A 13,030-nucleotide genomic window follows, 5' to 3' on the forward strand; every position below is an offset into this window, starting at 1 on the left:
AGAGTGGTGCATCTTGGGGTGGCCTGCCCTGAGCACCATCAAAACTGAGGCCCAGCATCACAGCTAGTGAATGGAAGAGCTTGGACTAGTCCAGTCTCTTCTAAATTATCCTGGTAATAAATGCAGAGCATTTAGCTGCTTGATTTCCCTCCCACCCCTCTATCTTCTAGGACTCACCCTTCAAAGGGGATTGTATTGAGAGTTAAATGAAAAGAATCAGAATTCATTTCTAATTGCCAACATATTCCCTGGTTGTCACACTAAACCTTTGAGGTGTGTCTGTGTTCAGATGTTGAGAAAATGAAATTTAATGTGGCGAACCTGTTGTTTACTCTTGATTTCTTTTTGCTTTTTCAGGAAATCTAAAGATTTTTCGTGATGATGGTGTGTTCTGGGTGACTTTCACTTGTATAGCTATTCTCGTTCCAGTAGTTTTCCTGGGCTGCCTAAGAATAGTAAGTGTTTCATCAAGTTAGATTTATTCATTATCTTGTTCTAGGCCTTCAGTTGTTCGCTTATTGCATGTTTTATTCACTAGGGAGAGCTCTATGATAATCTGTATCAGATGACTGATTCTCAATAGCCTTCTTACTATGAAAGCAAGAGTTCTAATTATGATTATTACACAGTGTTTTTCATCAAGTGGAGCAGGTCATCACTGTCACTATGCTTTTAATGGTGGGAGGAGAGAAGGTGGGCTTCCTGTAATGCAGTAACCTGATGGATCATTCGTTTTAGCTGTCTCTCCAGAAGAATGGTTTTTCATCTAATTAGACTTCATTCTTGAAGTTCTTTCACAAGGAAGATATTTTCTAGGATGAGGTAAACTCTGTTCTGAGAACTCACAATGGGTGTCAAAGGTTGTTGTCAGTTTTTCTCAGGTAACCTTTGTTCAGCTCTAAGATTTGGGTCCTTTTCATGTGTCCTGAGGAAGTGGAAGTGATTCCATGTGACTGAGGCTGGTGATGAGAGTTAGAAACTAATCTTTCTATGCAGAAATAAAAGTATAATGATGTACACCTGAAATTTATACAATGTTATAAACCAATGTTACTGCAATAAACAAAAAATTTAAAAAAAAAAGAATAACATAACACTGGGGCCGGCCTGGTGGCGCAAGCAGTTAAGTGCGTGCGCTCCGCTGCTGTGGCCCAGGGTTCGCCGGTTCGGATCCTGGGCGCACACTGACGCACTGCTTAGCAAGCCATGCTGTGGCGGCGTCCCATATAAAGTGGAGGAAGATGGGCATGGATGTTAGCCCAGGGCCAGCACTCCTCAGCAAAAAAAAAAAAAAAAAAAAAAAATAAGAGGAGGATTGGCAGATGTTAGCACAGGCCTGATCTTCCTCACAAAAAAAAAAAAAGAATAATATTGGCTCATCAATTGTAACAAATGAACCACACTATTGCAAGACGTTAATAATAAGGGAAATTAGGGAAGGTTGGTGAGGAGATACTTGAGAACTTTCTGTACATTCTAAATTTTTATGTAAGCTTAAAATTCTTCAAAAAAAAAATTCTATTAATAAAAAAAAAAAAAAAGAAAGTAATCTTATTCTACCAGAGGTGACGCCTACCCTTCCATTCTTCCACAGCTCAACATACTGACTTGTGGGTTCGTTGGCTCCTATTCAGTTGTCTTGGCCGTTGACAGTTACTTGTACACAAGCCTTTCTTACATCACTTTGAATGTACTCAAGAGAGCACTCAGCACGGATTTCCGCAGAGCTCTCACAAGTGTGCCTTTTCAAACTAATGGTAAGACCCTAAATCCAAGACGCAGGGTGACAGTCAAATAGGAATGTTGGCCCACCTGTGTTACAAGAGACGCGGTAACTAGATTGAAAGGAGTTAACTGGATTAAAGGAAGGTTAACTGGACGAAAGGAAGAAACTCACACCATACAAATGCTATTAGAGCCTTTGGTTAATGATAACTCATCCTTATAGGATCAAAGAATAGAACACGATATAGTCTACACAGAAATCGAAATATAATGATGTACACCTGAAATTTATGTAATGTTATAAACCAGTGTTACCTCAATTAAAAAAATAAATAAACTTTAAGTTTGAAGTTCATACTTCTAAAAATCTGCTAAATGAACTTTATTAAGAAATTTCTAAACCAGGATTACTTCGGTTTACCTGGTCAATTCTTGGTTGCAAGAAAAATGCTGAGAATAAAGCTGTTTGGCACTTGATGGGTTGGGGTGAGATGAGAGATGAGAATGACCACTGGTTTTTTAAGTTATTCTCCTTGCCCTCCTTTAAAGAAACATGTAATTTGCTAAGTGAAAGTGAAAGTGATTTTCAATCCTGAAGTGTATTGTTTCCTCAGTTGTAAGATTCTACCCATTAAAGATTTTCCATTAACTTTTTGAAGAAAAAAAATGACTACTAAATTAAATGTTTATAAAGATTGTAAGCTATGGTGGTTTCAGAAATGGAAAAATATGGAGGATGGAAAAGCATGGCTTAGAATTGAAGATATATAAGCACAGTCGTGATTGTTATGAATTTAAGGACGAATCTTTCCCTCTACTGTCCTGACCCTGCCCTCGCTGGATAAGAGGTTGATGGTAGAGACCTCGAAATCCATGTGTCTTGGAAATTTTACGTATAAGACAATATTTTGCCAAGCCTTTTACTAGAAGCTCAGTGCAGGTTGTTGAGTCTCTTCATGCATTGCTATATCTTCTCTATATGAGTGGAGTGGGGCCCCATATAGAGTGGAAGGGGAAAAAAGAAAGCATGATGGTGTCTAATGGTCCATGATGTGCGTCTGTGAGGTATATCTAGATCGCTGCTCCCCCCCCCAAAAAAAAAAAACATAACAAACAACTGTGCCTGTGGGCACTGGTCCTAAAATGTTGGAATGCCAAGGATCCAAACAACTGATTCCTTTACAACCTGTCTGGACTTTCAAATGCCTGTAACAGAAAATTCTTTGGTTTGTAAGTAAGGAAATACGCATATATTTGGACAAATTCACCAGAAGGTCTAATATTACTGAGAAAAGATGACACAGATTCAGGCTATGAAAGGTTAAGTATTAGATCTATGTTAGATTTTAAAATACGAGTTCAAACTGTGGTTTTTTACTGTTATTTATTTATTTTTCTACTGTTTTTTAGACTTCATTATCCTGGCAGTATGGGGGATGCTGGCTGTAAGTGGAATTACGTTACAGATTCGAAGAGAACGAGGGCGACCGAGTTTTCCTCCCCACCCGTACAAGCTGTGGAAGCGAGAGAGGGAGCGCAGAGTAACAAACATTCTGGACCCTAGCTACCACATCCCTCCATTGAGAGAGAGGCTTTATGGCCGATTAACCCGGATCAAAGAGCTCTTCCAGAAGGAACAGCCAGCTGGAGAGAGAACACCCCTGCTTCTATAGATGCCAAAGGGCTTGGTGACTGTGATCTCGAAGTACAACCCAGGTACTGCCTCAGCTTTGGCATTTATGCCCAGCCTGCTTCAGCAATCTCCAGGGCAAGTCTAATGGGGAAACAGGCTTCTGTGCTTCTATGCTCTGTACAGTATTGTGGTATCTTTATTGATCTATGGTAAGTGTATGCCAGGGAGATGATGATAATTCTAACAGAGTGAGAAAGATGACCAAGAAGTTGGTGGTAAGGAGGCTTTTCCTTATTCCCAAATACTTAAGAAATTACGTTTTGGTTTACAAATATATGATCAACTTAAATAGATACACTAAAAAAAAATTTTTTTTTTTTTTTTTTTGTGAGGAGGACCAGCCCTGAGCTAACATCCAATGCCAATCCTCCTCTTTTTTGCTGAGGAAGACTGGCCCTGGGCTAACATCCATGCCCATCTTCCTCTACTTTATATGGGACGCCGCCACAGCATGGCCTAACAAGCAGTGCGTCGGTGCGCACCCGGGATCCGAACCGGCGAACCCCGGGCCACCGCAGCGGAACGTGCGCACTTAACCGCCTGCGCCACCGGGCTGGCCCTACTAAAAAAAAATTTTTTAAAAATGATTCTCCTGTAAAGCCCTGGTATTTCTTTCTTTTCTTTTTTCATTCTTTCTTTCTTTTTTTTTTTTTTTTTTGCTGAGGAAGATTGGCCCCTAGCTAACATCTCTGCCGCTCTTCCTCTATTTTGTTTGTGGATCGTTGCCACAGCATGGATGACGAGTGGTGTAGATCCACTACCAAGATCTGAACTCACAAACCTGGGCCACCAAAGCAGAGTGCGAAGAACTTGAACCACTCGGCCACGGGGCCAGGCCCCTGGTATTTCTTTTTATAACTTCTTGGACAGTTCTCTCACCCGAGTCTGTCTAAATTTGGGGGACAGGGGCACAGAGGGTGGTTTTGTTTAAAAGTGTTAGATTGAGTCTTTATTTGCCACTGTGTTTGGAGGTCTAAGGATTTGATACTGGGCCTTTGAACTTCACAGTACAAAAGGAGGAGACCTAACTTATTTTCTTGCTAAAAAAAGCAGTCTGATTACTTAGTTACATCTTTCTGAGTATCTTATATTATTAAAAGGTACTCTTCTTTTTATTTTTAATTGTGGTAAAATACACATTTACCATATCAATCATTTTTAGGTGCATAGTTCGGTAGGTGCCCTTTGTTTTTTCCTTTTATTGATTAAAATGTTAAATAGCTAAATTTTTCAATTACTTGAAACTAGGTCAATTTATATAGATAATAGAAGTTTTATATGGATGATTTATTTATATTCCAAACAACAGCGTTTGTTTTTTTTCTTTCAAGACCTTTTAAAATAATGTTGACAGCTGATCTCTAAACTGCACTGGCTGACATATGAGTTCTGTTTTTAGGAAACAAATTGTCTCCTACTTAATCTATAGTCCCAATAATGAGGAAACCTTTAAAAAATTTGCATTTTGTAGTTCTTTCTGCTAAATTAGTTATTAGCATTGATGTAAAATATAATTTCGAAAATTTTCTTTTCTGTATGAAGCCTTTGTACCATTTGTGTTTTTTTCTTTTTCTTTTTTTTTCTTTTTTTGTGAGGAAGATCAGCCCTGAGCTAACATCCATGCTAATCCTCCTCTTTTTGCTGAGGAAGACGGGCTCTGAGCCAACATCTATTGCCAATCCTCCTCCTTTTTTTTCCTCCCCCCTACAGCTCTAGTAGATAGTTGTATGTCATAGTTGCACATCCTTCTAGTTGCTGTATGTGGGACGTGGCCTCAGCATGGCCAGAGAAGCAGTGCGTCAGTGCGCGCCTGGGATAGATCCCAACCCAGGCCGCCAGTAGCGGAGCGCGCACACTTAACCGCTAAGCCACGGGGCGGCCCCCATCTGTGTTTTAAAGTGAGGGGGAAGGAGTCGGAAAGGATTCAGGTGTTTAATTGAGCCGCTTTTAATTAGGGCCTTGGATTCTGTAAGGAGAGTCCCTTTGGTTTTGACCCTTTTTTCCACCACGGGAAAGCACCTAGATGCCCTGGCTGCACACCTATCCTCGAGGCCTTTTCTCTCACCTGTCAGGGTCTCTGCCACCAGTTCTGTCTTGGATTTTAAGCTGGAGACTCTGACATGCCTGAGGGGTAGTGAGGTCGCCTGTGGTTGTTGCATATACATTTGTGAGTTAACCACTATTTAAATGATGCTGCTTTTAAGAGTTTTTCAAAGTACAATAGATTTTGAAGTTTTAGGTAACTGGAAAAATGTTCGACTTTTGCTTTAAAAGTGTTGCGGAAAGGCTGAAACAAAATGAAAAAATGTAAAACTAATCATTTTTGCTTAGAAAAATTACACACAGGTGTTCGTTTACTATTTATTCTAATCCTCACTGTTTATATAACTTCAATAACACTTAAAGTTGAAGAAAAAAATGTTCATTTTTTTAAAGTAATTCTCTGTAAGGCTTCTGGCTTCTACCATATCTTTGTACATTCTAACAAAGTTATATGGAATGTTTGTGAGTTATTTCTTATGTCATCAAAATGCACAGCCAGTGAAGATTGTAAAGACAGAATACACTTTTTTGGAAGGGAAATACAAATTGTTTAAAATTTTTCATGATAATTTGTGAGTAATAAAAAGCCAGTTTGTATAATTTTTTTAATAATAAATACCTATTTTGAAAAAAATGTTAAAAAGACTCATTATTATAAAACAGTTTCATAGCTACAAAAACAAAATTATTTAATCTGGACAAACAATTCTTTATTTTAAAAAATCAGTTCAAGCATGAGTGAAATAATACGAAATGAAGGAAATCTGGGGCAGTGTATTAAAATTTATATCCTTTGTTAGAAGGAAGGCTGATGTCTCCAATGGATTAATTTATGTTGGTGTCATTAGCACTTCAGATGTGTCAAACTGAATAAAAGTAGTAATATGACCAGAAAATGTTATACTACTCTTTAAATGTTTTGGTTCTGATTAACCTGTTACAGGTTTGCTACCAGGTTGCCAAACCACAGCAGCTAACCAGTGCTATAGACCAGTTGAATTCTGTAGAAGGTGGGATAGAAAATTGATTCTAACAAAGAAATTGCTGGAATATTAGACCAGGAATGTACTTCAGAGATCATGTTATTTGATCCTTTTATTTTATACTTGAGAAAATTCTTGACCAAAGAGTTAATTATGTGAAGTCACAGTTATCAAATAATAGTGACCAGGTGAAAATTTGGGATGCCTGACTCCCTATCCAAATGTGCTTTATCATAATGAAAATGTAAATCATTGATTATTTTCCATTTTATTCTGCTGGTGAATTGGTAGGGAGCTCCTAATGTTAACAATGCAATGATCTCTTCTTTTGGGGAGTTACTAATTTTACACAGTGAAAACATGTTTTTCCACGTTAATTCTCTGATGGACCATTTCTTATTCATTTCAAAGTACATAATAGACACTTAAAATTTCTATTATCCATAAATATTTTATTTCCACATCAGCATTTGTGTAGAACTTTTGGACATAAAATTCACTCCTTGATGATGTACTTGATACCTGTTATTAATCGTCATTAAAATCCCAGAATTCTTGGCTCTAATTTCTTGAGAACTAAGCCTCCTCTGGGGGCTTTCGCATTGTGCCACTTGGGAAGGAGGCCATCCGTGTTTTCCTTTTTGTTATGGACTGAATTGTTTCCCCCCAAAATTCATATGCCAAAGCCCTAACCCCCAGTACCTCAGAATGTGACTGTATTTGGCGAGAGAGCTTTAAAGAGGTAATTAAGTTAAAATGAGGCCATTAGGGTGGGCCCTAATGCAATGTGACTAGTGTCTTCCTAAAAAGAGATTAGAACATAGACACGAGGGGGAATTCCATGTAAGGACACAGTGAGAAGGTGGCCATCTGCAAGCAGAGGAGAGAGGCGTCAGAGGAAACCGGCCTTGATCTTGGACTTCAGCCTCCAGAACCGTAAGAAAATAAATTTCTGTGGTTTAAGTCACCCCAGTCCATGGTATTTTGTGATGGCAGCCCTAGCCGACTAATCCACTTTACAAATCCTTTTACCCTGGTTGTTGATTGAAAGATCTCTGGGCACTTAGGTCACTGCGTTTGCAAGGACCACTCTTTTTATGAAATTGAGGTAGAGAGGGGCTCAAGTTAGTGGAAACGTGGGCTGACCCGGGGACTTCCATGCAGTCATTACACTGGGGAGGTTGGCAGGTCTGGATCAAGCTACATCAGCACAAGAGGCAAAATAAAAAAATTATAATGCAATGATAGTAGTCTTTCACTTGGATCTCACCTTCACTCATTCGAGAAGCACTTGTTGAGTTCCTAAGTGCCAGGCATTGCCTTGGGCACTAGGAAGAAGACGGCAAACAACACAGGCCTGGTCCCTGCTTCCCGGCTTAGAGTGTGATAAGTGAGACAGATACTAACATAGTTATACAAAAAAGGTACAATATGCAAAGAAAATTTATAATGGAGTGGGCGTAGAGTCTGGGATGCGAGGGAAGAATTCCTTGAGGAAGTGACATTTAAGCTGAGACTTGGAGGATGAGTAGGAGTAACCAAACCACAAGCAGGCTCAGTGAATTCTGTGTAGTGGGGGAGAAGCGTAAACAAAAGCCTCAAGGCCTCCCCTTCTCATTATGGAGAGTCCCCAGTGGGAGTCTCCCTGCGTGCCCAGCCAGTCATTACTGCCCTTCGTTTTTGTGCTGGGTGGGGTCAGTTCTCCCATTCTCAGCTTTTGGCATTTTGAGCAGCTGATCCAGACAGAATGTCGTCAGTCTTTTTTCTTTAATTGAGATATAATTGGCATGTAACTGTGTAAATTTAAGGTGTACATGGGGTTGATTTGATACATTTATATATTACAATATGATTACCACCAGTTTTGTAGTACAGTTAAAATTTAAGGAGCAAGAGAAGACTGACAATAAAAATAGAACTAACATACGATCCAGCAATTCCACTTCTGGGTATACAGCCAAAGGAATGAAAACAGGATCTCAGAAAGGTATCTGTACTCCCATGTTCACTGAGGCATCTTGCTTTTTTATTTACCTTTCTTTTTCAGTTCCTCCCAAGGCCCTAGAATTTAGCAATTGTTCCCTGGCAGGTGGGTCAGAACACTTGAGTGACCCTCAAGCTGTGGCCCTCAAAATCCTTCCTTCTATTGCAGAGTCCTATACATAATGAGTACGTATAGTATACCTGACTCTGTTGCCCACAGGGTGAACTCCTTCCCTTGGAAGGAAGTTAAAGAATGGCTACAATTACCTTTTTACTTTGAAGTCTTTAAGGGCTAAAAGGCTTATTCTGTCTCATGTGAGGTTCACGGCTCCTCTGCTGGTGGATTCTCTACCGCTCAGACTAGTTTGAACGTGCTCCGGCCTGCCTGAACTCATGGCGGGCACACCAGGAAGAGCATGGACGCCTGTATCTGGGAGTTTTGAGGAAAGAAGAAGAGGGTCAGAAAATGACTGCAACTGGAAGAAACAAGTGAGACATACTAAGTGTGCCTTTGCCCGCCAGTTCTCCCTGGGCTGTGTTTTCAGCAATTGAACCAGAGCTCAACTCCTTTTTAAAATAAACCATTGCCTCATTTGGATAAGGAGACTATCTATGTATCAAAATTCCTTAAAACAACTCAAATATATGTATTATTAGGGCTGAGCCTAGGGTTCTGGAAGACAATTTCAGGGACAGGATTGAAGGCTGCTTCTCTGAAAAAAACTCATCTTGCTTATGCATGCCTGAAGGTTTTTCAACAGAGAGCAATCTTCCATTCCAAAAGTAGAACTACTCGGCTTTTTTTCCAAACCAGCTCTTCCTCTCTAATTCCTTCAATAATATATACCAGTGATTTTCTTTCTACTGAATAAAGACGGTGATGTTTTTAGCCTCTTGTATCCTATATATGTCTAGAGTCTGCATGAACTTAGGTACGAAAACCTTATGATCATTGAGCTAGGTCTTAAAATGAACATATTCTAGAGGAAGTTAACATTTGAGAAATTCATTCACTTGATCTTACATCAGCCTTTGATTTGATAGGACGGAGCACTTGACCACTGAGTGGTGCTGAAATCTGAGACAAAGCTGACAAATCCTTGTCATTTTAAAGTAGCCAAAGGCTAGCCCTATTCATCTTCAACTGTATGTACAAACAAAAGCAATGTGCTGAGGCGTGGGGTTGTGTACAACCATGACAGGCACAAGCTCTTAGGGAACACTGATTCTAAGCGGCTTTTTTTTTTTTTTTTAAAGATTTTATTTATTTTATTTTTTCCCCCCAAAGCCCCAGCAGATAGTTGCATGTCATAGCTGCACATCCTTCTAGTTGCTGCATGTGGGACTCGGCCTCAGGATGGACGGAGAAGTGGTGCCTCGATGCGCACCCGGGATCCGAACCCGGGCCGCCAGCATTGCAGCGCGTGCACTTAACCACCAAGCCACGGGGCCGGCCCAAAGCGGCTTTCTTCTTTCTTAGTTTTATAGAAAGCCCAAATGTAGCCTTCCTATCAATGTGTGATACTTGAGAAGTATATCCTGTGTTTCAAGATTAGTATATTTTTAGTCTGGGTCCAATTCTACCTACTGATATTGATTTCAATATAGTGAATTTTCCGAAGGCTTTGGTTACTCCAAGACAGTGGGTTTACTCTTTTCCTTTTGCTCATATGTTGAAAACCTTGCAAGGGATTTCACTAACTGAAAAAATCAAAGTGAGGAACCAAGATGTATATTAAGATACCAATTGTGTGTATACATATTTTTAAAAACGTATTTATAGAAAGGTTTTTATGACACAAGAAACTTGTAATGACCTCTGGGAAGACACAGGTTGTAGGAAGAGGCTGACTTACTCTGAATTGTATATTTTCTGAATGCTGGATTTTTAACCATGTACATTTATTTTTCCTTTATTTTACATAAAAGATAAATTATAACAAAGATGAACAAAACCTAACAAACTTCTTGGAATTTCTATGCCAGAAATTAAAGTACAGTGCATAAACTATGTATACGGATGTTTAATGTAGCACTGTTTTGTGTTAACAAAAAGTGCAAACAATCTGACTATCCACCAATACAGGAAATAGTTGAATAAATTATGATACATTTATACAATGATAGTTACAAAAAACTTTGGTTTGCAGACAACAGAAACTGACTAGTGTATGCAAACGATGGAATTAGTTGGAAATATACTGATGTTATTTGCTTCTGGACATTTCTCCTTATGCATTTGGTATTTACATAGTTGTAATTATATGTGCAATTTAGTATTAAGCTTTGTATTAAGCTTTGTATTAGGCAAACTGAGGTACATTTAGGTACATGTTTTTCTTCCTGTTGCTAATCTTCAAGCCATAGTATAAAATAAACCACACTGAGTAGATATGGATAATTTACTTTTAGATTATTTTTTTCCCCCTTTTTCTCCCCAAAGCCCCAGTAGATAGTTGTATGTCATAGTTGCACATCCCTCTGGTTGCTGTATGTGGGGCCACCTCAGTATGGCCGGAGAAGCGGTGCGTCGGTGTGCGTCCGGGATCCGAACCCTGGCCGCCAGTAGCGGAGCGCGCGCACTTAACCGCTAAGCCACAGGGCCGGCCCCTCTTTTAGATTATTAAATTAACTAAATTTAAATTAAATTTACTGTTTCCCTATTGTAAGATATTTAGGTTGAATCCAATTTGCTCACTCTAGCACCATCATAATGTGGCTTTAACCAGGGGAAGCAGGGGAGATGGCGAGAAATGGTAGGATTCTGATATATTTAGAAGGGAGAGTTGACAGGATTTGCCAATAAATCAGGTGCAAGATAAAGAGGAAGTGGAGTCAAAGATGCCACCAAGGTTTTTGGCCTTAGCAGCTGGAAAGAGGGAGTTGTCATCACCTGAGATGGGGAAGAACATGGAGAGATCTGAGAGTAACATTGGGAGTTTAGCTTGGACATCTCAACTTTGAGATATCTCTTTGATAGTCACAGTTGGATGATTCAGGAGTTAATGAGAGGTCTAATGAAAGCTGTAAATTCGGAAGTCAACAGCATACAGGTGGTAAAATCATGAGATTAGTGAGATCACCAAGAAAGTGAGTACAGATGCAGAACAGGAATAAGGACTGAGTCCTGTGGCTCTCTGTTAAGTCAGAGAGAAGATAGGAACAAAGGAGACTGAGGGGCGGCCAATGAGGTAAAAAGAAAGTGTCCCATCAAACTCCAATTAGAAATTATTCTTTGGCCGCCCCGTGGCTTAGCGGTTAAGTGCGTGCGCTCTGCTGCTGGCGGCCCGGGGTTCGGATCCCGGGCGCACCGACGCACCGCTTCTCTGGCCATGCTGAGGCCGTGTCCCACATACAGCAACTAGAAGGAAGTGCAGCTATGATATACAACTATCTACTGGGGCTTTGGGGGGGAAAAATAAATAAAATTAAAAAAAATATATTGAAGAATAAATTTTCAATTATTCAAAAATCTTCAATATTTTTTTTTTCAATAGGGAGGGTTTTAATTTTATTTTTTTTCCCCAAAGCCCCAGTATATAGTTGTATATCATAGCTGCACTTCCTTCTAGTTGCTGTATGTGGGACACGGCCTCAGCATGGCCAGAAAAGTGGTGCGTCGGTGCGCACCTGGGATCTGAACCCGGACCGCCAGCAGCGGAGCACGTGCACTTAACCGCTAAGCCACGGGGCCAGCCCTCATCAATATTTCATTAAAAAATGTACCCCTCTTTTACTCTGACAGTCAAAAAGAGGTAGTAGTCACCAAAAATTAAGTTTGGATTTATGATCTTCCATTCATCAAGGCAATTTAGAAATATAAAATTTTGGAAGTCACTTTGATATTAAAGAATATCAAAGAATATCAATTTGAGCAGAAAACACTTTATCTGTGATGTATATAATTGGTTTTTTTAGAATTGTATTCCCTGTATGAAATGAAAAATATAGTGGATAGATGATAAATATAACAGATGATGTATTCGTTTCCTAGGGCTGCTGTATCAAACTACCAAGGCTGGGTGACATAACAGAAATTTATTCTCTCACAGTTCTGAAACAAGAAGGCCGGAAATCTGAAATCAAGCAGGGTTGGTCACTTCTGGAGGCTCTGAGGGAGAATTCATTCCATGCTCCATGCCTCTCTCATAGCTTCTGGTGGCCCCTCACAATCCTTAGGGTTCCTTGGGTTGCCTGACTCTCTGCTTGTCTTCACATGGCTTTCTCCTTGTGTCTCTCTGTGTTTCAAATCTCCTTCTCTCTATACGGACAACAGTCATTGGATTTAGGGCCCATCCTAAATCCAGGAGGATCTTATCTCGAGATCCTTAAATCTGCAAAGACTACTCGCAAATATGGTCACATTCACAGGTACAGCAGGTTAGGACTTGGGCATACCTATGGGGGGACACCATTAAATGCACTACAGATGATAAAAAAGGTTTGCAGAATCAGCAGTGAGTTGCTAGCCAATTCCTAAGAAATACAGATCGAACTTGTTGCTAAGTACTAGTATTGTGGTAAGAAGAGACAAGAAGCCCTAAAAATAAACTATATGTAATAATAAAGGTAAGCATTGTTTTCAAATTAAATTGGAGACCAT

General features: G+C 39.7%; 1 protein-coding gene across 3 annotated transcripts in view; it reads left to right on the forward strand.

Annotated features, from left to right (window-relative positions):
- The window catches only part of TM7SF3 (transmembrane 7 superfamily member 3), a 39,875-nt gene extending 33,768 nt beyond the window's left edge, over positions 1–6,107 (forward strand). For all 3 annotated transcript variants that reach the window (XM_004435470.3, XM_087442651.1, XM_014791385.2), the window contains 3 exons: positions 358–455; positions 1,595–1,757; positions 3,136–6,107. In XM_004435470.3, coding sequence (XP_004435527.1) covers positions 358–455; positions 1,595–1,757; positions 3,136–3,398 — 524 coding nt within the window. In that variant the 3' untranslated portion in view covers positions 3,399–6,107. The remainder of the gene's footprint in view (positions 1–357; positions 456–1,594; positions 1,758–3,135) is intronic.
- The last annotated feature ends 6,923 nt before the right edge of the window (positions 6,108–13,030 follow it).

This window comes from Ceratotherium simum, chromosome 17 (assembly GCF_057802395.1).
Source record: "Ceratotherium simum simum isolate JZ-2026a chromosome 17, ASM5780239v1, whole genome shotgun sequence".
Classification (NCBI taxonomy): Eukaryota; Metazoa; Chordata; class Mammalia; order Perissodactyla; family Rhinocerotidae; genus Ceratotherium; species Ceratotherium simum.